Here is a 26310-nt window from a genome sequence, read left to right as displayed (position 1 = left end):
TTTTTTGATAATTTGAAATGTAAACGAGCGTCTCTTGTCTGAAAGTAAATTTTCATTCCTGCAGAAGCTTTTTTCAACGTCTACTGATGTTATAGGTGCGTACTTGCAAAAGACGGTCTCACTTACTGACAATAATTCTTCTTCAATTTGAAAAGATTTTGCTTCACCTGTTAATATCCTAGAGATTTTCTTCATTGTTTGGAAGCCAGTGTAATAATGAAAATTGATAAAAAATAATAAAAATTGGAAAAAATTAACGAAAAACTTTAAAAAACGCATTAAAATGCAAAATATGCCCCAAAATTTAAAGAAAAATGCCCTATAAATCTAAGAAAATGCTCTAAAAGACAAAAAATGTCCAAAAATGCAAAAAAATGCAAATGTCATCAAAATCCGGGCCTTAGTTATCACCTATTTAAATTTTTATGTTATAGGAAGATGCGAGCAAGATAACTTTTTCGCTAGTCTAAAATTTCTCAAAAATTTTGAGAATGATAAAGATTTGAAGAAAAGACATGCAGTAACCCCCCACCCTCATTTGAGTATTCGGAAGGATGTCTCGCCTCCTCGACAGTCCCGATGAGGATCGCCATCCGAAACACTGGCGCATGCACCTAGCCGACCGGCCAGCCCCATCCGTGACATTTATTAAAACCAAAGAAATTACATAATTTACAGAAGCTGGCAACACAGAATAGTATGAAATAAAACTTGCTCCGGGAGGGCCGTCTTATAGTGCATGATGCCGACGGTATTCCCTTATAGGGAGCCAAGACAAAACAGTTGTAGAAAAGTATTGTGTTAATTACATCACTATGTATCATCTGTTTGTATCTACAAAAGATGTTCCGTGTTTTATATAAATGCCAGGTACAAAGTAACATTAAAAACGCTGATCTCTAAAAATGGAGCAAAATGACACATAATACTTATTCCCGCTACAGACAGTCAGTGTTACAGACAGACAGTTAGTCATCAATTAGACAGTGGGAACATTAAACATTAAAATTATTACATTGCTAAAAGGGCTATGATAAAATTAAACAAAATAGATTAAATACTTGTGACAAATTGGTGATACAGGTGAAACTAGTAATCCAATCTATTTCGATACAACAATGAAGTAGGGCAAACTACAAAAGTTAAAATCAAGAGCAAAAATTGAAAGGAACAAGGTAAAACATTGCTGCTAAAATGAGAAACCTTAAAATCAGCTAGGTAAACAGATAAAATAATCAAGGATTAAATAGGAATGAAGGTTAAAATCATGATTGAAGATTAAAATTAAGTATCCCATCAATATACCAATTAAAATCAGTAAGAACATGAGTAATTAAGTTAATCGGAGGATCGGAGACAATTCTGGGAGACACAGCTACTAGCTAGTAAACAGGGGATCCATGGGGTCATCAGGTGTAATTGTATCTTCAAGTGTTCGCTTGATGATTTCTCTAATAATTTGCATTTGTTGTTTGGATCTACACCATGTCTCCATGAGTCCCCTTATGTTAACGTGGATTCCACGGAGTGTCGAGAATTTATTGCATTCAGCTATCAAGTTCAATTGTTTGATTTTTGCCACAATATTTGCAGCTCGATGTCTTTTGGAAAAATCTGGCTTGATATTCCCCGAACACTCCGTGTTCAGTGTAAAATTGGTTTACATAAAATTCGCTTGATAGAACTCTTTCGTTAATGTTTGGATAAAATCCGTGCGTGTGTCTCCCATTCATTGAATTGTTCCACCTTTCCTGCCAAAGGGCTTTGCTGACCTGCCTTAATTTGTGGTTGATTTGGGGTCTGGTGATTGAATAGTGGTAGTCTACCCCACTGAGGAGAGTACCCTCCCTAGCTAGTGCATCAGCCTCCTCGTTGCCGAGTTTCCCTAAATGTGCCTTTATCCAGTTGAATTGATAATTTTATTTTGTACCATATTTTTTATGTTTTAGGGTCTTTTGACGTTTGGTTCTCGAGGGACTGCAACGAGGATTTTGAATCAGAGTATATAACCAATTCATTAATGTTTTCACTAACAGCCCAAGAGATAGCTAGTTTTATAGCTGTAAGCTCAGCGGGGTAGATACTTGATTCATTGTTAATTCTTGCAGATTGTTGAAAGATAGTATTGTTATTATACTTGACCAGAAGACCACTACCTACTCTATATTCGTATTCGTTTGTGTCCGTATTTAAAACAAGCTTTCTGCTTCCGTCTGTGAAAATTTCGTAGCCAATTCCCCTCGGCCATTTGAAGCTCCTAGTGACCATTCTCAATTGTTCAGGGTTATAGTTGCGGACTGAACTTGGTGGGTAGTCTTCTGGCGCAAATTCGAGCTTGCACCAGAAAAACAAGCAAGATTTGAAGAAAAGACCAATATGTCTTTACCCTTACCTCTCTTTCAGCCATTAGGAATATGCCTCTTAATTTTTTTCTTACATAAATTTACTTTTGAAGTAATGTAAACAAAAGGCTTAAAAATGCGCGTCTTGTTGGAGAGACACAGCACGTAAACTTTAGAGATTGGTTCCATTTACTATGCTAATTTAGCAAACCACAACTGCAAGTAAATAAAAATAGACTGAAACAGCCATTTGCTTGGCTACTTGTGGAAATTAAATTTGTTAATTTAATTTTTCTAAGGTTCTTAACAGTTTTTTTAATTTGCCCCCAAAACTCAATTTATTTGTGAAATAAAGCAAACATTTCACCAACATAATTATTAATTTTTATTTTAGCAGATTCAACCCTTGTAGTAAAATCAGAAAAGGATTCGACTGATTACTCTCAAGAAACAATTAGGAAGGACACTATAATAAAATTTGACATTCAGGACATAAATTCAACCAAAACTAAAGCAGTTTCTATCCATGATTATGTTGAAACCTCATCAGAATATAAGCCATTACTTGAGACTTCAACTCAACATTCTTACAACGATGGAGATCAGATCATTTTATCAACTAGCAATGTAAACAGTTTAAATGACGGGACAGCTATTAAGTTTGTAACGGATGATAATCATTTGCATGAAAATGACGATACTAAGCAAAGCGAATATGAAAGTAAAGACGTTACTTCATTGAAGGAAAATTTGGAAAAGAAAACCACTAACTATGAAGCCTTCCTTGATAAAGAAAAAACTGAACAATCTACTTTAGCTCCCTCTTTAGAACTCAGCTCCGAAACTAAAAATTATGAAAAAAATGCCGGTCATACAATTATTTATCCAGATATCCTTCACAAAAAGTCACCAGATGCCTTTTCCATTGATAAGAAAGAAATTGTTGCTAATTTTGATGTATCTTCAACCAACGACAAATTTAAAAGTGAAGTTACAACTGAAAAAATATCCTCTGGGTTCAATTTACTGCAAGAAGCGTTTACAATCAAATCTTCTACTTCAGTAGTTGCAGCCTCTGATGACGTTTTTTCGACAAAGATGGGTGAATCTTCAAAACACTCTAAATTAGATGGCTTCAGTAACAAAGAGACAGTTATTGATTCCAAAGAAACCACCAGATTTTCAATCGACAAACAACCAGACAGTACTACTCCTGATACTTCAAGTATGGAAACTTCTTATCAACCATCTACTGACTACTTATCTTTCAATAATGAAGCATCACAGGATGAGTTCGGCCTCAGTAACAAACGAACAACTATTGATTCCAAAGAAACCACCAGATTTTCATTCGACGAACAACCAGACAGTACACCTCATGATACTTCAAGTATGGAAACATCTTATCAACCATCTACTGACTACTTATCTTTTAATAATGAAAGATCTCAAGATAAATTAGGAGGTCTCAATAACAAACAGACAATTATTGATTCCAAAGAAATCATCAGTTTTTCAATCGACAAAGAACTAGACAGTACGTCTCATGATATTATGAAAATAGAAACATCTTATCAACCATCTACTGACTACTTATCTTTTAATAATGAAGCATCACAGGTTGAATTAGAATTCCTCAGTAACAAAGAGACAACTATTGATTACAAAGAAACCACCAGATTTTCTATCAACAAAGAACTAGACAATAAACCTCATGATACTTCAAGAATAGAAACATCTTATCAACCATCTACTGACTACTTATCTATTAATAATGAAAGATCTCAGGATAAATTAGGAGGTCTCAGTAACAAACAGACAACTATTGAGTCCAAAGAAACCACCAGCTTTTCAACGGACAAGCAACCAGACAGTACGCTGCATGATACTTCAAATGTTGAAACATCTTATCAACCATCTGACTACTCATCTATTAATAATGAAAGATTTCAAGATCAAACAAAAGATTCCTCAGACACTGGTAAATATTTTATTTTAAATTCACGTTTGATAAATAACAGAACATCTCTGTCTTCTGTAAACATGTATGGCTCCTTTTGTCCTATTAATGTGTATGAAATTATTATTATTTTGATATCAATTGATTTAAAGCATTTAAAATTCATCAACGACAGCGAGAATCGAAACTAAGAAAGTGTAGCCGTGTTGAAAATACGGTTAGACAGACAAAAAAAATCAAAAATCATTAAGAGAAGGGTTTTTTTTTAAAAAAATTTACCCACTATGAATATCTAAAGTCCGGGTGAGTCGCACCATTTTGAATTAACTGAAAAATGAAGATAGTGAAACATTAATATCGAAGCTGGTTATTGTTTTATATGTATACGCTGAATCAAATAAAACCAAATATAAGTAGATAAAAATAGTTTAAAAGTTAATATGTTTTATTTAAAAGCTAGAAAAGTTTTGATGCATATTCACTCACTAGTTCGCCATTGCTATTTAGACAAATGAGGTCTTATTTCGTACGCCTTTTTTTTTCTTTCACGTGAAATCAAATAAAAGAATCAGTCGATAAGAGATATCACATGTATAAAAAATGACAGTAAATAACTTATATCTATTTATTCATCTGCAATTCCTATAAATGAGGCTTTGTTTCTTATCTGTTGTTTTACTCTAAATTTCAACGAAACCTAAACTTATTCGATAATACTAGTTAGGAGGTTAAAAGTGGTTAATGCTTAAAGAAGTGCAGATCAAAAGTTATGTTTTTCATGATTCTCATAACTATTAATAGACTTATTCGATTTAGCTCAATTCAAAACAGTTTCTAATAGAGCTCTTGTTTTAATGCTCCTTGAAGTTGGAAACAAACATGGTTTAAATAAGTTTCATTTATATGTACTGAATAATTTGAAACCTCTTTTTATAATGAATCCCTTTTATGACATGATTGTTTGAAAAAACTATAATGAATCCCTTTTGTGACATGATTGTTTGAAAAAACTATGATGAATCCCTTTTCTGACATGACTACTAACTTTGAGAAAACTAAGTGAAACTAAGTTTTAGCCTTTCTGAATATAAAAAAAGAATTCAAAACTAAACCAGTTAGATAAATATTTTTGCTCTATTCCTTATTAGTCACAATATGAATTAAATTTTTCTAGACACATTAACTGCTCTAAGGAATTTTATATTTTCAATCGATATTAAATATATATCCAGCAGATTTTATATCTGGTATTTTTTAAATCATTTTCAAAAATATGAATCTCCTTGTCCATAATATTTTTTAATGTATTATATTTTCTTTAAATATTAAAATATGCATTTTGTCGTGTTTTTTAAAAAATTGTAACTAACTTTAATATTCTTAATGAAAGAAAACTTCATTAGCTTCCAAAAATATGCAGATGATAATAAAAGTCGATATGTTTCGAACACTCAAAAATATGCGCCTACTCTTAAAATTCGCGAGATGTGAATGAAGAAAACAAAAGAGATTTAGAACAGAAAACGGAAAATTGTTAACGATAAATGTAAAATAAAGATGAAAAACAAAATTAGGAAAACTGTGGTAACCAAGAATAAAAAAAAAGCAAAAAAAAAACAGGAAAAGCCGCAGTGGCCAATCGAGGCAAAACAGGGTAAAATGCATTTCCACACAATATGAAGATCTGGTGTGGAACTCATGTCGTTAACAAGAGAATCGGCATTCATATGAATAAAAAGCATTCTGGGGAAACAAAATATATCTGAGGTAACAGGGATGAAAATAATTTTGGCATTGTCGAAATTGAATTTATGCACAAGATTTCAACAATGTGCGACAATAGATGATTATCGCACTCTTTCTACCCCTGTCACATCAGCTCATCTTGATGCCTGGAATCTTATTTTATTCATATGAAGCCGATTCTCTCGTTAACCACGTGAGTTTCTCACCATCTCTCTATAACGCGTAGAAATGCTTTTCACCCTAATTTACCTCTCTCGACTACAGTGGTTTTTCTAGTTTTTTCATTCTTGGGCACTACAGAGTTCCTAGTTTTTTTTTCACTCTTTATTATCCGTTTTTCGTACACAATTTTCCATTTTCGGTTCCAAATCTCTTTTGTTTTCCTCATTCACGTTTCGTGAGCCTTTAGAATGAGCGCCTATTTTTGAGAGTTCAAAACATGTAGCCTTTTATTACCATTTGCATAATTTTTGAATCAAATGAAATTTTTTATCATTAAGTATATCGTTTCGCTTCAGTTTCTTGGGATTATTAATTTAATATCTCTTATATAATTTAAACTTTAAATGAGTTTACGCCTTTGGCTCTGAACTTTGAACTCGGTAAAAAAATGACTGGTTAGATACACTGCTCTCTATATATAAGTATCCTAAATATGAAATATTATAATGTTCTGAAAATATTCCTTATTTTAAGATTTTTTACGGTCAGTTGAATTTGCATGAAAAGAAGAAATATAGAGTATTGTTGCGTTCTAATATTAGGTAGCTGAAGCCAGAGAGGTTGACTGTCACAGAAATTTTATTCTAAATCATTTTGAACGAAAATCACAACTTTAAAGTTCTATACTAAGTAAAATATTTTACTGAAAAGACTCCCTAAGAATGTAGTCAAATATTTTCAAAAATTATTAAAATTTTAAATAAGTCGTCCATTTAACTACTCGTTTTTTCCTAATATTTATATATTGTTGCATTAAAAGAATATCTTTTTAAATATTTCATGACAAACAAACTGTTAATTTATCTATGAATTTTTTGTTATCAGCATTGAGAGATGAGCAAAAGTAAATCATAAAGTTTTTATGAATGAGATAACTTTTTAAAAATCTCAATCGTTCTCAATTTCTTCTTCTCTATTTTTAGGATATTTTACGACCACAGATAAATATTTGAACAACTACTATGAAGATCATGTAATTGAGCAATCGATTCAACCAAAACCAGCGATTGACAAGCCACTTGCATTATTATCAGACGGTAAGTCATAACGTTGGCCGGGATAGCCTGGTTGGCAGGGCACTGGACTCACATTTTTGAAATTGAGAATTCGAATCTTGTCGCCGAAGATTACCCGGGTAGTAAATGGTGACTGATGCACGTTGCATTTGTCGGGTCACAAAGTCCTTCATGTTTCCGAAAACAAATTATATATCTGGGGATACTGAGATTGATCGTTCTCTGGTTCAGGTCCAATTTAAGATTTGTGGATGAATGGATGTGTGAATGAGTCTGCCATATAAAATGGGTGTGACGTATGGGCGTGGCAGAAGTCAAATTCTTGGCCAAAAATGGAGCCACTGAAAAGCAAGAACAATGGCCGCCGACAACAACAACAAAATGTCATAATGTTCAGTCAAATATCATACTATCTATTTACACTATAATAAATCCCATAAAATTTACAGTTTTAAACTGGCAGATGTAATGGTAGCGAAAACCATAAAACTTGCGAAGTAATTCGGTAGCCTGAATTTGCAATACAAGAATAAATTTTCTCCATAAAAATTATAAAGATGAATAAAGATATGCAGTCAAAATCCTTTTTTATTATTATCAAAAGATTTTGACTGCATATCTTATAAGTTTTTTCTGTAATAGTTACCAAGAAAATCCGTTGCAACAATTTTTTAACACACACAATCTGTTTTTCTTCATGAAAATTACAAAGTATATCTGTAATCACATCGGCTTTCTACCACATGGGAACAAGTTTTCTTTATGAAAGTTACAAAGTAAATCTGCACATGCACCAAATAGAGATATGTTATGTCAGGACTGTGATAAATGCAAGCTGGGAACAAAATTTATATCGACCAGTCATCACTGGGATTCGAAACTGGGTCACCTCATTGGGAGGCAAGCACTCTGTCCTATCTCATCCACCACGGCTCTAGCATTTAATTATGAAGTTAAGTATGAAAATGTCTTCACCTTTGGAAAGACTTTGAAGCCTTAATAGTGAATCATTACATATTGAATTGCAGTTTTTTTTATACAATGTTCAAAACCCTAAAATAATTGCAAAAAAATAAGAGCAAGTACAAAAAATCATCGTAAAATGATTTGAGAAAAAAGTAAAGCTATCGTACTATAAGCAAAATTGTATATCAAAATCGAAAATTTGAACTGACGATTTTAATCCGTTTATGATTAGGATGAAAAACAGTAAATAGCCATTTTGTCAACAAAACGGCTTTAAACCTTCAAATATACGAAGAAAGTCAGTGGAAAAAGGGGATTAATTTAAAAAATGCTTTGTTTTTGTATGTTAACTTACTGCATGTTGCGTCTGCCTTCTAAGTAATTTGTTTACATTCAATTAATTTTTAACTATTTTGCAAGCTACTAGCATAATTTATTTCAACTTGAAGCATTTATTTTCAAAATTCACCTTTTTGATTTATTCTTTTAATTCTGCAAGTGTCACTTTTTAAAAGAAAATTAATTAGTATTCAAGCGTATTTCCAAGTTTTTATTTTGCAATCTAAAGCTTTTTGACGTTATTTCTTTTGCAAATATGGCTTGAGCTAGAGGTGTTAATATACTGTGTGTTGTTTGGTCGTCATACATAGAAGGCCGTGGTAGCTCAGATGTTAGGGAATCGCACCCCAGCTAGGGGGATCCGGGGTTCGATCCTCGACTCCACGAAGACTCACCGAGTGCATGTGATTCTGTGGATTCGAAAGTTCTGCGGTCGGTATCTGAACAGTACCATGGCTATAGGAACCTGGAGAAAAAATTTTAAAACTATGGATTTAATACTTTAGTACAAATATAATTCTGATAATCTAACAGACATTTTTTAGTAACTATTAGAGTTTTTTTATAATTAAGGGATTACAAAATATATTTTTGATTGCAATTAGAGCGTCAGAACCAAGCTAAAAATAAACTGCAGATAATCTACAGAAAAACTGCAGTTTGAAGACTGTTTTGGCCAATTCCGCTACAGAATTTTTGAAGTCGAAACACTGCAAAATTACTGCAGTTTGTAAACAGCAGTAATTTTGTAGTAGTACCAACTTCAAAATTCTTAATGTTAATATACAAATTTCTGTGTTTAGTGGTTCCATCTATCGTGATTGATAGAAAATACTATAGTTTTTGTTAAAAAAAATTCCTTTTGGAAAAAAGCTTTTGATAAAAAAAATTTTAACTTAATTTATTCTCTATTTAAGTCTCTAATTACAGAGTGTAGTACTTATGTAGTTTTCGTCGCGATTGTGCCGCTATATTATATCCTGGGGTTCGAACACCCACCCTGTCGGCTGTGAGATTGACGGACTAACCCTCTCGGCCAAAGCGCTGTGTCCTAGCTCATGCAAGGAACTAAAAGCTTTTATGAGGTGGCTCTTATTGGTGTGGATAAAGTTTTAGTATTTTTAATTATATTAGGTGAAAACAAAGTTAATAAATTTTTTCAGCGTTAACAGTTTGAATAGCGTCATTTTCTGGTTATCTAATTGTTTTGATTGTATACGGTAAAATAACAATTAAATGAATTATTACTTTAGAGCGTTTTTTATGAAAAGTTCCTAAGAATGTAGATTTGAGATCTTTTCCCCCTATGTTTCGTTATTTTTCTTTTAAGTTTAATTTTTAAAAGCAAGGAGCTCTAAACGAATTTTTAAAGTTAGCAGTTTTATAAATCTTATGCTCATTTAGATTCAATTGAAAGTACTATGAGTTACTTCTTTTTGAAAAAAACAAAATTATTTGTTTAATGTATAAAGCTTTCATTTATTTTCAAGCAATAAGAAAGGTGTATTGCTTTAAATTGTTTAAATTTATTTAAGACAAATTTCTGAAACAGAGTTAAATTAATAAATTTTTGAAGGAGAAGTTTGAAGCTAAAAATTCTGGTTTAAATATCCATTTTCAAATTCAATTTCGTAAACTCCTTCGATATAAATTTGTTTAAAATCCGAACTAAATATTTTTTTTATTAGACAAAATAAGTATAATTTTTGTTCTGCAATAATCCTAGCTTAGTATGAATTTGAATAAAAAAATTTACTAAGGAACATTAACTACTTGCCTTTACTTTAATATTGTTTTTACCATCAATTTTTCGCAAACATAGTTTTCCTAAGTCAAAAAGAAATAAATAATAAAAATTAATAAAAATAAAATTAGTAATAAAATTACTAAAATGCAGAAATTTTTAAATACCTAATTTTAGGCATATTTTAAACTAATTAATTTGTGTCTAAATCTCACTTAAAAGTTTTTGACACTTTTGAATTATAAATAATTACAATTAAGTCAAGTATGTATTTTATGAATTTTAACTTTTATGAAAATAGACAGTGTACATTATTTCCGTTATCAATACATAAGTTTAGAATTTTTACCTAATTATGAGAAATTAATATATAATCAAAAAAAAGAAAGGAAAAAAAGACATAAACATTATAAAAAGTTGATATACCAACCAGGAAAGCAAGATTGAAGAAATCAAACTCTTTCAATTTTATTACAATACAAAGTAACTGCAGTTTTTCTGCAGATTCATCAGAAACTATACTTCTGAAACAATGACTGCATAATTACTTCAAATTTACTGCAGAGTGATCACGGATTTAAATTTTCAGTTTTTTCTAAATTTATGATTTAAAAGTGACCTCACTTAAACAACAGTAATTTTGTAGACAATAGTTAAAAGTTTTTTCGAAATGAATTACTGATAAATTACTTCACATTAGCTGCAAAATAACTGCTGTGATTTTACAGTTAAGATTGCGCCACAGAAAATCTGCAGTTAACTCTAGAAAAACTACAAAATTACTTCAGTTCTGTAAAAAAAACTGCAGTTTATTTTTAGCTGGGAAATATATATATACGTACACGGACCCCGGTGTACCTTTACGTTGATGCTTTAAGAAATACTTTTTAATTTTTAGCAAAAACTTTATCAAATAGCTTTTAAAAAGTATCAGAACCGGTTAAGTTGCCAAATAGTTATCAACGTCTAGATTTGACTGACCGTCAGTGATTATTAGAAATATTCTTTATTTTCCTTTGCTTATTTGTGACGACTTATGTGCATAAATTTTGGCTAGGATTCTAAAAATACGGTGCGCTAAGAGAATTAATTATAAAATACCGCATTAAATAGGAATATACAACGAATAATTAATATGTTTATCTCTTTTAGAAAAATTCCTTACAATGGGATTCGAAAGAAAGCTTTTTGTTAAATGAAACAATTTTTTACACTACTGAATATAAATTTCTATCACAGCATGTTTAAAATGATTTCTTTTTATATATTATGTCTATATTTTTCGTAAACCATGTATTTACAGCTTTTTTTATTATCTCCATTTATGTAAAAAGAAAAAAAAATCATTTCCTTTGCCCGGGATAGCCTGGTCGGTAGGCTGCTGGGCCCATGTCCGAGAGTTCGTGGGTTCGAACCCCGCCGGCCGAGGACTCCCCGTGTAGTAAAGTGACTGATGCACGTTAAATCTGTCGAGTCGCAAAAGTCCTCCATGTTCCCATAACAAATCAAAACCTCTGGGGGTACTGGATTGGAGATCGATCGTTCTTTGACTCAGGTCAAAATTACGATTTGTGGATGAATGATTGGATGTATGAATGGGTCCGCCCTATAAACGGGTGTGACGTATCGTGTGGCAGAAGTCGAATTCTTGGCCATGGATGACGCCACTGGAAGATAAGAACAATCGCACCCCCTCTGCCTACACAGGCATGCGTCAACAATAACAACATCATTTCCTTTTTCTTTCAGTGTGAACATTTTATTTTTGCAACTTATGAATGTTTGAAAATGAATCCTTTAAACATTGTGGAAAAATTTTTTTAGCCGGATAGTTTTTTATACCCATTTTGCGTAAACGTTTAAATAGCTTTTGATTGAAAGATCGGCCGTTTAACATGTGAACCATTCAGAAATGGTTCGAAGGCAAATATTCAATAGAAAAATACATTCTTTTGTAGAAAATGGTCTTAACTAGAGAGTTTTTAATACCTATTTGCCCAAACATTTTAAAAACTTTTGATAGAATGATCGGCTATTTATCATTCGAATCATTAAAAATTGTTCGAAGGTTTCATAGAAATATACATTTATTCAATAGATTTATAACAAAAAATTAGTAGATCATTTAAAATTTCATAAATTTCTATAATAGTTCTTTTAGGCCAAACAATAAACTGAATTTTTCACTCTTGTAACAATGTTCATTGAAACGAATTTTCGTGAATTAAAAAGAAATCTTATTTAAGAGACTTTCATTAAACCTCATAAATACTAACGAATTTCTCTCTTTGTGAGATCTTTAAATGCTTACAACATATACATCGCTATGACAATATCTCATTATTGTTTATAATAGCTCTTTTTATTATTTCAGTTAATTGAAACTATTTAATGGTACAATATTTTTCCAGGTAACTTTTTCACAAAAAAAGTGGAGGAAAGTGACAATTCGTCCAATCAAGACAACAACACGACCGGCCAATCATCTCAAGATTTTTCAAAATATCCAATCAGTGAAGAAACAGATTCTCCCAAATTAGAAAATACCAAAACAACACTTGATTATTTAAAAGATACATCTGAAAATAAGGTTACTGGTACAACACAAATAAATACTCACATAGGAATAGTACAACAATTAGAAGATAATGATGAAGGCTTCCCTGTTTCATTCTTAGAAATGGTTACACAAGATAAAAATGATTCAGGGTTGTTCATTCAAGAAACTATTCAATCCAATCTTATTGATTTCAGTGACGGTAAAACAAAACCAGAAATAGTTACAGAAAGGTCAAAAGAAACTTATCTCACAACTTCTGTTCCAACAGATGAAAGTACTTTTAAAGAAAAAACCCTTTTGAACATTGTGACAGAAGCCTCTATTTTTGAAAGAACAACAGGGATTCTTTTTGAATCGACTGAAAGAATAAATTCTGGTGCGGCTATCTCTACTACTGAGATCAAAAATAATGTTCAAAACGATTACAGAACCTCACTTAGCAATGACTTCGAAACAGAATCTTTTCAGGGCACAACAAAAAGTGAATACTCCCATGAAAATCTTTTAAAAGATTTATCACTAACCTCAAATAAACATGATTCAGTGTCTGATTCAAACGTTACTCAAACAACTCTATCAGAAACAAGTGAAACATTTGTTGTGACAGATGCGTACATTCATCTTAAAGATTCTGATCAAACTTCAAATGAGAAAGCAACTTTCTCATCTAATGACGCTATTGATTATTCAACAAAGTTTGTGAAATTAGACATCACAACTTTTTCTACCAGTCTTATGTCGACTTCTGATAAAGTGGAAAAAGAATTTACTTCAACTAAAAAGGAAGAAGGAACGAGTACTGTTAAACCACTCCAATTAGTACCTGAAAATCTTTTAGCTCTAACTGAGTTAGAAGGAGATTTGAAATTAGAGTCATCGGACACTAGCTTACTAAAAACCAAACCGATTGATGAAAAACGAATTTTGCCAGAAATTTTTCTTATGAAACCAACTGTAAACACAAACAATTACAATAAATCTGATGTTTCGGAAATACCGAATACCACAGAACATGAGTTAGAATTTCAATCCGAACCACCAGCAGAAACTTCAGTTAGTGATTCTTTCATCAATTCAGACTTCCTACCAGAATCCACCGAAATTAAAATATTGAACTCTGAACAGGATCAAGAGTTAGCAGCAATAACCTCAAATATTTTGACTGAAACACCTGTTCCTGAGTTATCTACAAATCCAGGTTTTCTCTCCGAAAACAGCGTTTCAGAAACAGTAAACACTGAAAAAGTGCAGTCAGAAGCACCTGATCATGAGTTATCTACAAATCCAGGTTTTCTCTCTGAAACCAGTGTTTCAGAAACGTTAAATACTGAAAAAGTACAATCAGAAACACCTGTTCATGAGTTATCTACGAAACAAGATTTTCTCTTTGAAACCAGAGTTTCGGAAACGTTAAACGCTGAAAAAGTACAGTCAGAGACACCTGCTGATGAGTTATCCACAAATCCAGGTTTTCTCTCTGAAACCAGTGTTTCAGAAACGTTAAACACTGAAAAAGTACAGTCAGAAACACCTGTTCATGAGTTATCTACGAAACCAGATTTTTTCTCTGAAATCAGTGTTTCGGAAGCGTTAAGCACTGAAAAAGTACGGTCAGAAACGCCTGCTCATGAGTTATCTACAAACCCAGGTTTTCTCTCTGAAACCAGTGAGTCAGAGGCGTTAAAAACTGAAAAAATACAGACCGAAACACCTGTTCATGAGTTATCTACGAATCCAGGTTTTCTTTCTGAAACCAGTGTTTCAGAAACGTTAAACATTGAAAAAATACAGACAAAAGCACCTGTTCATGAGTTATCTATGAATCCAGATTTTCTCTCTGAAAACAGTGTTTCGGAAACGTTGAACACTGAAAAAGTACAGTCAGAAACACCTGCTCTTGAGTTATCTACAAACCCAGGTTTTCTCTTTGAAACCAGTGTGTCAGAAACGTTAAAAGCTGAAAAAATAGAAACCGAAACACCTATTCATGAGTTATCAACGAATCCAGGTTTTCTTTCTGAAACCAGTGTTTCGGAAACGTTAAACACTGAAAAAGTACAGTCAGAAGCACCTGCTCTTGAGTTATCTACAAACCCAGGTTTTCTCTCTGAAACCAGTGTGTCAGAAACGTTAAAAGCTGAAAAAATACAAACCGAAACACCTATTCATGAGTTATCAACGAATCCAGGTTTTCTTTCTGAAACCAGTGTTTCAGAAATGTTAAACATTGAAAAAATACAGACAGAAACATCTGTTCATGAGTTATCTACGAATCCAGATTTTCTCTCTGAAACCAGTGTTTCCGAAACGGTAAGCACTGAAAAAGTGGAAGAGTTAGAAGAAAAACCTAAACTTTCAACTAGTGACTCATTCAAAAAACCAGGTATCTTCACTGAATCCACTATTTCAGAAGCAATACACTCTGATGAAGAGTTAGAAATAATTACTTCAGGGTCTTATATCACTTCTCGTACGGAAACGGTATACAAAGACGATTTTTCTAGCAAAATAAGGGATTTTGAAACTTCTACAAAATCTATTTTTCCAGCAGAATCAACTGTCATTTCAACAAGCAAACCAGAAATTACAAAAAAAGATCGTCCTCTTGACAAATTATCATCAGGTTTTGATAGTTCTGATTCTGAACTTCCAATCGGAGCAATGCACCATCAAAGCAACTCATTCCAGAAACTCAGTATAGATGTTTTCGAAAAACGCCAAAGTACTACGCCAGAATCTTTTGAAATAGGTAGCTTATTTGATGTAGAGCAACTTCCAAATAATCTAACCACAGTAGACACGTTGAATGACACAGAGGTCCATCTCAAAGGGACATCAATTGATTTCTCAGCTTCCTCATACAGCGGTCAATTCTTTTCAGATGACATGTCTACTACTACTGAACAATCTTCTAAGTTCGAAATATCCTCCCATAAGCGACAACCGACTAACAACTTTACTTTTTCCCCTCAAACCAGTTTTGAAAATATCGATCACAATACAATTGCTGATTTTCCAGCTGAAGAAATATGGAATATAGTGAAGCAATTTAATTCCGAGAAAGTCCAAGCAGAAATCCATGAAATTGATGCGCCAAGTGAAACTTCTTCTCAAGCAACTGAAGCATCTTCTGAAGCAGCTGATGAAGAGGACTTTGATAAAACGCGAGATGATATAACAAAAACAGCAGAGGAGACTGTTACTCCTCCAACATCTGAATCCACTTCGAAACCTCTAATTTATGATGTTATTTTAGAAACAGATCCTGATTCAACGGAAGAATTAACTACTTTATACGAGCCACAATCAACCACTACAAATCCAGGTATGTTTTATATTTTCTTTAAAAAATAATTGCTGATCCTACCTAATCATGATTTAGGAGCTTTTACGAAAACAAAATTAGTTTCCGAACATTCGAAGAAAGATTTGTGGGCTAATGGATGGGTTGCTTCATCTAACTGGGATTGAAAAACATGAATCCATGATTCATTTTATTAATAGCACATACTCCAGTTGTATTTTTAACGAAACTATTCATATTTTCTTCTTAAATGATAAATTAGAAAGATTTGTAGGCTAATGGATGGGTTGCTTCATCTAACTAGGATTGAAAAGCATGAATTCCGTGGTCCATATTTCCTTAATAGCACATATTCCAGTTGTATTTTTAACGAAACTATTCATATTTTCTCCTTTAGTGAGAAATTACCTAAGACTTTATTTATCATATTTCGAAGAATTTTCTTACACATCAAAAATAAATTTAGGCATTTCCTTTCCCAAATTTCTTTCATTTTACTAATTACAAAAATTACTTCGCAACATGGCTGCTTTTTTTCTAGCGTTCAAATTTTATGCATCACTATAACTTTTAAAAACTTACACTACATTTTAGAACACATTGCGTTTTTCATACGCTATTTTACCGTGTTACTTCTTAAAAGCTTGCTTCAAATAGTTGTTTCTCTAATGTAACATTCGGAAGATTCACTTTATTATTTTTACTCGAAAGACTCCAAAAACTCTATTCACAGCGTCCATTCATCCCTTGTAAAATTGCTGCAAAATATTTAATTCCAAGAATGCATACAAGCTTTTTTTCTGAATAAAAAGTTCTTTGAGAGAGTTTCATTTTAGACAGTACAAAAATTTATTTTTATGATGAAAGTAAAAAATTATTGTTAAAACTAAAAAGAATTCAATAAAGATATTATTTATTTTGGGCAGAAAATTAGTATTTCTTTATGTACTTAGATGAAATGAGGAATGAACTTAAGTAAATAAGTACATGAGTAAATAAGTACATACGTAGCACATTGATGGTGGCATATTGATCATCATTTAAAAATTAATCTAAGATCGATTTCATAAAAGATATCTAATTTTACTGTAATTCCTTTACTAAAGATCAAGTCATTCAAAACGGCAAAATGTGATAGAAGGAATACATATTTGAAATATATGTGATTTCAAAGATCATTCTATTCCTATCAGAGCAACTTTTGTTTAATATTTTTTAATAGTGTCTCTTGTTTAATAAACATTGTTTGTAATAGTGTCTGAATTAGGCAAGATCAAGTATTTGTATAAATGCAACAAAAAATCTGTTCCCTAGTGTAATCATTAGGAGATTTTTTACAAAAATGGAATTTTTTCTTGGTTTGCGGCCAGTTTTATTTAAAGTTTTATCATTGCCAAAAATATATAAATTCAATGGTTTCTTTGAGTGTTTTCATGAAAAGAGCAATTTTGTATTTAAAAAACAAACGATTTTTTTAGAGATTTTAGCGATTGAAACAATCGTTTCAACTTCGATGATTTTTAAAGTTCAAACTAATTTGTCCGTTTGACAATTAGTAAACATTGAAACACGTTCATTTAAAATTTTAAAAAAATAACATTGGTGCATTTTTCGATCACTCAATGGGAGAAGAGAAAAATTTTGTAATAAACGTTTTTCATTGTACTTTTCGATTGCATAGTTTCTAAACCAAAAAAAAACTTTCTTTTTATAAAAATCATTTATGTCCAAAAAAAATTTGACATAAATGAAAACCAAGAGTTAGGTTAAAATTTTAATTCTAATCTAGGTTATTCTATTTAGAAATATTTCTTAACATTTGCAATTTACATCTTTCAGATATCATAGATAGTCAACGCCCCCACCAAAGAGATGGTTGTAAGTATATCATCTTAATTTAAAATAATTATTTTTCATATTTTTATGAGCAAATGTTTTGATCTCTCTTCTTCTTCAAGAATTATTGACCAAACTTTAAGCAATGTTTAAAAATTAGACTAATTTTGAAAGTATATACTATCGGTGGTGACTTTCTCTCGAATAAAATCTGATCTAAATACTGCCATAATTAATGATTTTATAAAATATTTAGGAGAGCATATTCATAATTTTATAGAGCAGCATTATTCATATACCATATACCAAATCTTTGGTATATGGTATTGCTTTGGTATATATTTATGTAGTTGTTTTTGCTAACACTGATCCAATGACATGCTTAGACAAGTCATAAAATTGATTCTCCTATTTATTGTTTCAAATACAATAAAAGATAAATGAATCAATAGATTAACTAATCAATAGTCCGTGAAATCAAATAACGGTAAAAGGTACTAGCACCTTTGTCGATACTTTTTACCAGAAAATCCATTTTTACCGCGATACTTTATGGTACAAAGAATCTGATGTACCTTAATTTTTACAGTAATATTCACTGTAAAATCGCTGAATCACTATAATTTTAAAAACATTACTGCAAAAATTGCATCATAAAATTTTGCGATCAAAAGGGATTTTACGGTAAAATAAATTTTAAGAATGATGCACTCAGGGTACCAGTACTTCTTACCGTAATTAGAACCAGAATTTTGCAGTGTTTTTTTAAACTTAATACAGTCTTGAATAAAACTCATAACAATGTTTATTTTAATTAATGTTAAAACCTAAGAAATATTAATTTATCTATATAACAATTGAATTAGACTTGAACTAAGTGGAAAAAAGAACTTTTTCATAGACAAGCTTCTATTTTAGAAGTGAATTTAAAAGGAAACCATGCTCGGAAATAACATTGTACGAGGCTAGGGGCACTTCCCTGTTATGAACTGTTTCTTCGTGTGCGTCTGAACAATAAAGAAGCATTCTAAGCCACGTACACCGAGTATGCGTTCCTATGCAATTTTAATCCGCCTAAATACCTGTCGCAACATTTACCCCCTGTTATACAGATAATTTTCAAACTTTTATGTTTCGACAAAAAATAGACATTTCAGAATAAGAAATCAGTAACTTTAGGGACAAAACAGATTTGAAGCCCGCATTTAGCAGGATAAAGTATTTGTATAAATGCAATAAAAAAAGTGTTTTCCAGTGTAATTACCATTTAGAATAATATGTTTATCCTAATTTTATCTCTATCGAAAAATTAATCAAATTTAATAAATTAAAGTCTAAAGTAACGTATAAAATAAATGAAATACTATGTAAAACCAATAATGTAATCTACCAACATTATTAACAATGAAAGTTAATATGATGCCCCACAGCTATGTCCACAATAAAAAAAAGAAGTTATGTATATATATATAATTATTAACAATATTTCTTAAATAAAATTATTAACAATATTTCTAAAGAAGGTTTCTCTTGGATTATCACTAATAATCAAAAGATATTAGATTTCATTAAACATAATAAAATTAATTCTATTGCGACTTTTGATTTTCAGGATCTTTTCAATAGCATATTCCCCTTTCTAAACTATATGATGTCCTTCTGAATTATTACTATGATTTTAAAAATATCCTTTGTTGCGATTTTGATTATTGGGAAATTCTGGTTAATTTTTGTCTTTTTAATAATTATCTTTACAATGAAAAGGATATTTTTCTTGAAATTGATGTAATACCACAAGGATCTAATTATTCATCTCTCTTAGCTAACTTACTATGAAATTGCATTATTATGAAAAAAATTATACTCTTAGTATTAAATTTGCTTTTAGATATATTGATGACTTAATTATCTTTAATTTTCAAGACTTAACTATTTTATTAAATGATATTTACCCCAAGGAATTAATCTTGCTTCGTAATCATGATGATAATATTAATTTCAATTTTTTGGATTTAGGTATTATAAAAGTTGAAAATATCTGCTGTGTTAAATTATACGATAAAAGAAATGATTTTAATTTTAATATTAATAAACTAATTACTTGGAATTCTAATGGTTCTAGGAGCATCTATTTAAATGCCACTTTTAATGAAATGAACGGAATTAAAAGAATATGTAGTAATATTTATTTATCCAAAAAACAAATCGATAAATTTTTTAAAAATTTGATAAAAAACAATGGATACCCAACTAAAGTAATAAAATTTTATATAAAATCATTGAATTGATAGTATATTTTTGTGTATATATTTACTAAGCATTTTCTTTGTTAATTTGTATAATTTTTCCATGTGCAAATCCATTTCGGGCAAATCCGTGGTCAAAATTATTTACTAAAAAATTTACTTTGCTAAAAAATTTCCTTTGCTAATTTATATGATTTTTCCATGTGCAAATCCATTTCGGACCAATCCGTGGCTAAAATTATCTACTAAAAAACTGTTTCTTTTTTAATTCTTATAATTTTTCCATGTGCAAATCCATTTCGGGCAAATCCGTGGGTAAAATTATTTACTAAAAATTTCTTTATTAATTTTTCCATGTGCAAATCCATTTCGGGCAAATCCGTGTTATAATTATCTACTAAAATAATTTTTCTTTGATAATTTATATAATTTTTCCATGTTTTCAAATCCATTTCGGGCAAATCCGTGGCTAAAATTATTTGCAAAACAGGCAATTTATGTTTCTCTTTTCTATTTTATATTTTTTCTTAAATAAATATTTATTTATTTTCTAAAATCATTTATGGTCAACTTTTTAAATTATCCAGTATAATATTACCTTGCGCACATCCATTTCGGGCCCATCCTTGGTAACTAACAAATCAATGCACAGCATAACAAATCACTTCAGCAATGCAGTAAGAACGGCACTTTAAATTCCTCTAGTTACACTCAATTTACGCTTATGTTTTCATATTTTGTAATCTGGTAATCTTGTTGTGAAAATATTTTTAAATCATTCTTGAAAAATTTCCCGCTTATGCAAGTACATCTGATTTCGCTACTCTCTTTAGAGATTTTGTTTTATACTGTTTTTTCTTTTTATTTTATTTCATTTTCTGTTTTTGAGTGTTATTCTTACTTATTGTGTTCTATTTTATTTGTTGTAATTTTTGTAAAAAAAATTTTTTGAGTGCTCCTCACACTATTGTATTAATATACACTATCTAGCCATTAATGACCGGACACTGTGAAGTTCGGCGGTGGAGGAATTATGGTGTGGTCCTGTTTCTCATGGTTTGGCCTTGGACCCTTGGTGTTAGTGCGTGGAACCCTGAAAGCAGAAGGGTATAGAAACATCCTGGACAATTCGGCGCTTCCCACCCTGTGGCAACAGTTCGGTAATGGCCCGTTTGTGTTTCAACACGATAACGCTGCCATTCATAAAGCACATGCCATCACGGACTGGTTTGAGGAAATGGGGGTGCAAGAGCTTGATTGGCCATCCAAAAGTCCCGACATCAATCCAATTGAGCATCTCTGGGATGACTTGGAGCGCCAGTTGAGGGCCAAACCACAACGCCCCAAAACCACCACTCAACTCTTCGCCATGTTACAGGAGGAATGGCGGGCAATACCAGCCGCCGTGTACCAACACCTAGTGGATAGCCTTCCTAGAAGGGTTAAAGCTGCGATTCGGGCGCGTGGCGGCCCTACGCCCTACTGACTTGATGCTAGCACCTCATGTATCCGAAATGAGGGGTGTCCGGTCATTAATGGCCAGATAGTGTATTCTGCTTTGGCTATATTGTTACAATATCAGAAAGCACTCTTTTTTGCGGATATAGTCGTGAGGGCTGATGAAAAGATTATATCTTTTATTTTCAGGTTTGTTTAAAAAAAATTAATACTTTTTTTTTTAAATCAGTTGTTTGTTACTTTTTATTTTTTTCATTATTATCCCCCCCCCTTTTTTTTCATATGTCTATAATTTTCCTTTGTTTTATCTTCATTTTGAACTTATATATATACATATATATAAGTTATATATATATGTAAGTGAAGGGTAGCCGCAATCTTTAAATTGTGGCCCTAATAGTTTAGCCAGAAGAGCGAATGAATGTTTGGCCCCCTTTATGTTAATTTCACTTCTTGCGTTTTTGGTTATATCTTTAAAACTAATTGACCAGTAATTTAAGCCAACAATTACCAAAAGTTTTACCATTTCCTTATGAAATAAGTTTACTCAAAAATAATTTCCTGCAAAAAATTATTCTTAATAGTTATTTATTATTTCTATTATTTATTTTAATAGCGGACAAAAAAATTTTGAATTATGAGGCATAATATTTTTACCATATTAATCTACTTATCTTTCTATTGAGAATTGTAAATTTTCATTTATTTTTATTTAGTAGAAGCCGAGGAAAATTAAAATTAATTATTTAAAAAAAAATAATTTGGTGACAATAACGAAATAATTTTTTTTTTTTTTGGGGGGGGGGGCTGATTAATGCGTTAATGTTTAACTTGCGAGGAACTTGACTTACGCAAACATAACATGCGTGAAAGTTCATACATATTTTTTCCCTAATAATAGATTGCTGTTTTTTTTTTTTAATTATAAAATTCAATGCGTCTTTTTAAGTCGTCTGCTTATTTTATTCTCATTTTAGCAAAGAATTCGAATATGATATTATATTGAACGAATATCGAGTTATATTCTTTTACGAACATTTCAATTAATTCTATCAGGGAAATGAACTACAATTAAAATCTTGAAGAAGAATATACAATTCTCGACTTTTAGAAATTTAAGAAACATTCTCACTGAATCATGTTAGATCATTCTGTCTAAAATGCACCAATTAAGTTATAAATGTATAACTTTCTTAACGTATATTTTTACATATAAATTTCTATTTTGCTGAAAAAAATTATAAATTTGCTTGAAAAAATTACAATCAAAGTTACTGTCAAGAAAACATTGGAAAACAATTAGTATTAAAATGAAAATTTTGTTTACAAAACATTTTAAATTAACACAAAATCGTTTGTTTTTAACGAAAAGATGGAATATTTGCACCCTTCTCTCTAGATGATTCGAACATCTTGAAGTCAGCTATTAAGTAGTTCCGAAAAAGATTTTGTTCTATTGTATCTTTCAGATTGTTACTATGAAAACACAGTGTATAATTCAGCAGAACAAATTCCCCGAAAAGATCCCTGTGAATTCTGTTTTTGCTTTAGAGGAGATATCATATGTCTTCAACAAACTTGTCCTCCTCCGATACATGGATGTTATGCAACACCCATTCAAGGATTTTGTTGCCCAAGATTCCATTGCCGTAAGTATTTATTTATTCCAAAAACATTTTCACAATTCCCATTACTATAATAAAATAGGTAGAAATTGTTTAATAACTTCTTAAAAACGTAATTTTTAATTATCAAAATTTGAAGGAAATTAATGAAATAGGAATTCTTTTTACCGAAAAATATAAAATTTTTCATTACTACATATTAAACCGAGAATTAATGGAGCCTTTTAAAAAATGGTCATTTTTACTGTGAGATTTCAAAGAAATATTCTGTTATTATGTTAAAATTATTTTTCATTGTAAAATTCTGAAACTTGTTTTTTTAAACTGGAAAATTTGAATGGCATTTTTCAAGATATGTTGTTTTTCATAAAAACAGAAGTTTTAAATAACAAATTATAGCTCGTAACAAATTTTGCAGTTGAATAAAATTTATGTTCTTAATTTATTCTTATACAAAGCCATGATATCATTAATATTAATTACATTCTTAAATACTTTATTAAAAAATCATAATTTTTTAACTGTTTTCAATCAGTAAATGAAAATGTTGTTTCTCTTTATGAAATAGTTTTTATAAATAATTCAGATTAGTTGAGTAAAAAATAATGTTCAGAATATAACCTTATAAAAATGCACGCTAGAAGCTCTATTTTTAGCATCAAAGTTTACTTTATTGTTTGATATTTAGATAAAAAAATTTCTATTAAAATCTGCAAGTTCTTTTTTCAGTTACTTTTAGTTAAATTTTCAAAGAATACGCTTGCAAGTTTTTTAAAAATTAATGCTGTTTTACTGAATTTCAAAACATGTCTTTTATTGTAAATAACTTTCGTATTAAAAGTTAAAATATTTTTCTTTTTTCCTTGGAGGAAATTTTTTTACTTTACCTCATGTACGTTTTGCAAAACTGAAATATTGGATCCCTTAAATATAATTTCAAAAATTGTTAGTGAGGCCATGGTCCAACATGGACTGTAATGGCAGGGAGTTAGTTAGTTAGTTAGTTAAATATAATTTTAACTAATTTTGTAAGTAGTGACGATATATATATATATATATATTACGATAAGCACTATTTAGTCAATTTAGTTACCTTTATTTCTATTGTTTGCCATGTATAGCACTTGCTGATCCCGTCTAAACTATAGACTTGTTGATCCCGTGTGACAACGACATTAAACTCTACATTCAATTCATTTCAATTCCGTTCAATTAAGCCATGTGTGCTCCTTGTTTTGGATCAGAGTCACAATTTAGTAACATTTATCAGTAAAAATTGTTTCGACTTAAGTAGGATTAATATTCAATAACAAATATATTTCCGAAACTCATTCGTTTGTAGATACTTTTAGATAGGAATTAAACTTACTGTAAATTCTTTTAATTTACTAAAGTTTTCCCCCCATCAAAATAGCAGTTGTTTTACACTTTCAAACACTTTATAAGACACTTCTTTCATAGTCCTGTTTAAATAAATGCAACAAACTTTACAAAAGTTTTTTAAAAAAATGTCATTGTATGCTCATTATTTTAACATTAAAACTGGTTTTCATCGCTGAAAAACATCCACAGAAATTCCCATAAGCGAAGCATTTAATATTAAATAAATAATTCCAAGAAACTGAAGCGCTAAGATGTTATATGATTGAAAACTTCATTCGCTTCAAAAATGTACAAATAGGAAATAACAGATGACATGTTTCAAGCGTTCAAAAACAGGCGCCCATTTTCAAGACTTGCCTGACGTGAATTTCTGATTTACGTGTGTCAAGTTTCGAAAATGGGCGCTTTTTTTTGAAAGCTTGAAACATGTCGACTGATATATCCTATTTGTATATTTTTGAAGTGAATAAAATTTTTAATCAAGAAGTATTAAGTATTTATAATCATATAAGGATTTATAATCATATGCAAAAGGTATTTTTAATCATTACCATTTCATTGCAATTTAATTTTCAAAATTTTATCTATTGTAAAAAATTTAACTGTAACCTAAATTACTATAAAGAACTTAAACTTCTGCGCTTTTAAATAAGGGAATTTCTAAATTCTGTGTTTATGACTACAAGTAAACTCTATGAGAAATGATCAAATGAACGAAGGTATAACACACAAGAGAAAATAGTATCCTAATTTTTGTCGCTCTCCTTCATCCCACGCTTACCGTTACTGTTACCCACAATCATGTAAATAAAACCGTTTTTTTTATTATTAGTGTAATTTATCAGCAAATGGCTGCACAATCATATCTGGGGGGAAGCTTCCTTAGATATTCAAAAATTAATTAAATTGGTTGGAAGTATATTTTCAACGGAATTATAACTGGTTAATGATTGATTGTCCTTTTAACCAAAAAAGAATAAATTTAAACGTCTAATTGTAAGTGTTGAAAACTTTCAGTAAAGAGGGGTGCCAAGGAGATTGTCACGAGGTTAAAGCGAATATAAATTGAATTATTATTCATTAATTATAGATAATTAACTAAATAATACTTGAAATACATTTATAATTTCTTCTTAGAAGAATCAAAATAATTTTTTAAGTTAGAAATTTCGAAAATTCGTCATTAATCACTTGGTAAAATTTTTTTATTTTTCTTGCTTTGAAATATGACTTTTCCTTCTATTAATGGAAATTTTTAGGCTAAAAACTAAAGTAATTTTGATGCTTGAATGAATAGATATAGTTGAATAACAGAAATTCTGTGTCCTATTTGGACTAATAATTGCAATCAGTTTCAAAATAGATGTTTTTACTACCATAACTTAAAGTAGTACTCCTAATGACAAAATTTTTATTTTAGCTGTTCACGAAATGCATTTTAATGGAACAACAACTACTACTCCAGGATACCCACATCATTTTACCAGTAGTTTATTAGCTACAGGTAATAACCTTTATTTTACAAAATCTTTAAAAATAAAACGATTTGTTATGACCTTTATT

General features: G+C 30.6%; 1 protein-coding gene across 1 annotated transcript in view; it reads left to right on the top strand.

The window, feature by feature from the left end:
* The first annotated feature begins 554 nt into the window (after positions 1 to 554).
* Positions 555 to 26310, top strand: part of LOC107449504 (uncharacterized) — a 32872-nt gene continuing 7116 nt past the window's right edge. Inside the window, exons 1-8 of the mRNA XM_087156054.1 lie at positions 555 to 638; positions 1950 to 2001; positions 2737 to 4323; positions 7194 to 7307; positions 12747 to 16220; positions 18039 to 18077; positions 23209 to 23388; positions 26168 to 26251. Of these exons, the coding sequence (XP_087012180.1) occupies positions 555 to 638; positions 1950 to 2001; positions 2737 to 4323; positions 7194 to 7307; positions 12747 to 16220; positions 18039 to 18077; positions 23209 to 23388; positions 26168 to 26251 (5614 nt within the window). The remainder of the gene's footprint in view (positions 639 to 1949; positions 2002 to 2736; positions 4324 to 7193; positions 7308 to 12746; positions 16221 to 18038; positions 18078 to 23208; positions 23389 to 26167; positions 26252 to 26310) is intronic.

Source organism: Parasteatoda tepidariorum, chromosome 12 (assembly GCF_982258835.1).
Source record: "Parasteatoda tepidariorum strain Cologne lab strain chromosome 12, Ptep-v5.0, whole genome shotgun sequence".
NCBI classification, from domain to species: domain Eukaryota; kingdom Metazoa; phylum Arthropoda; class Arachnida; order Araneae; family Theridiidae; genus Parasteatoda; species Parasteatoda tepidariorum.
Note: the sequence above shows the minus strand (reverse complement) of the source record. Positions and strands in the feature narration are given on the sequence as shown.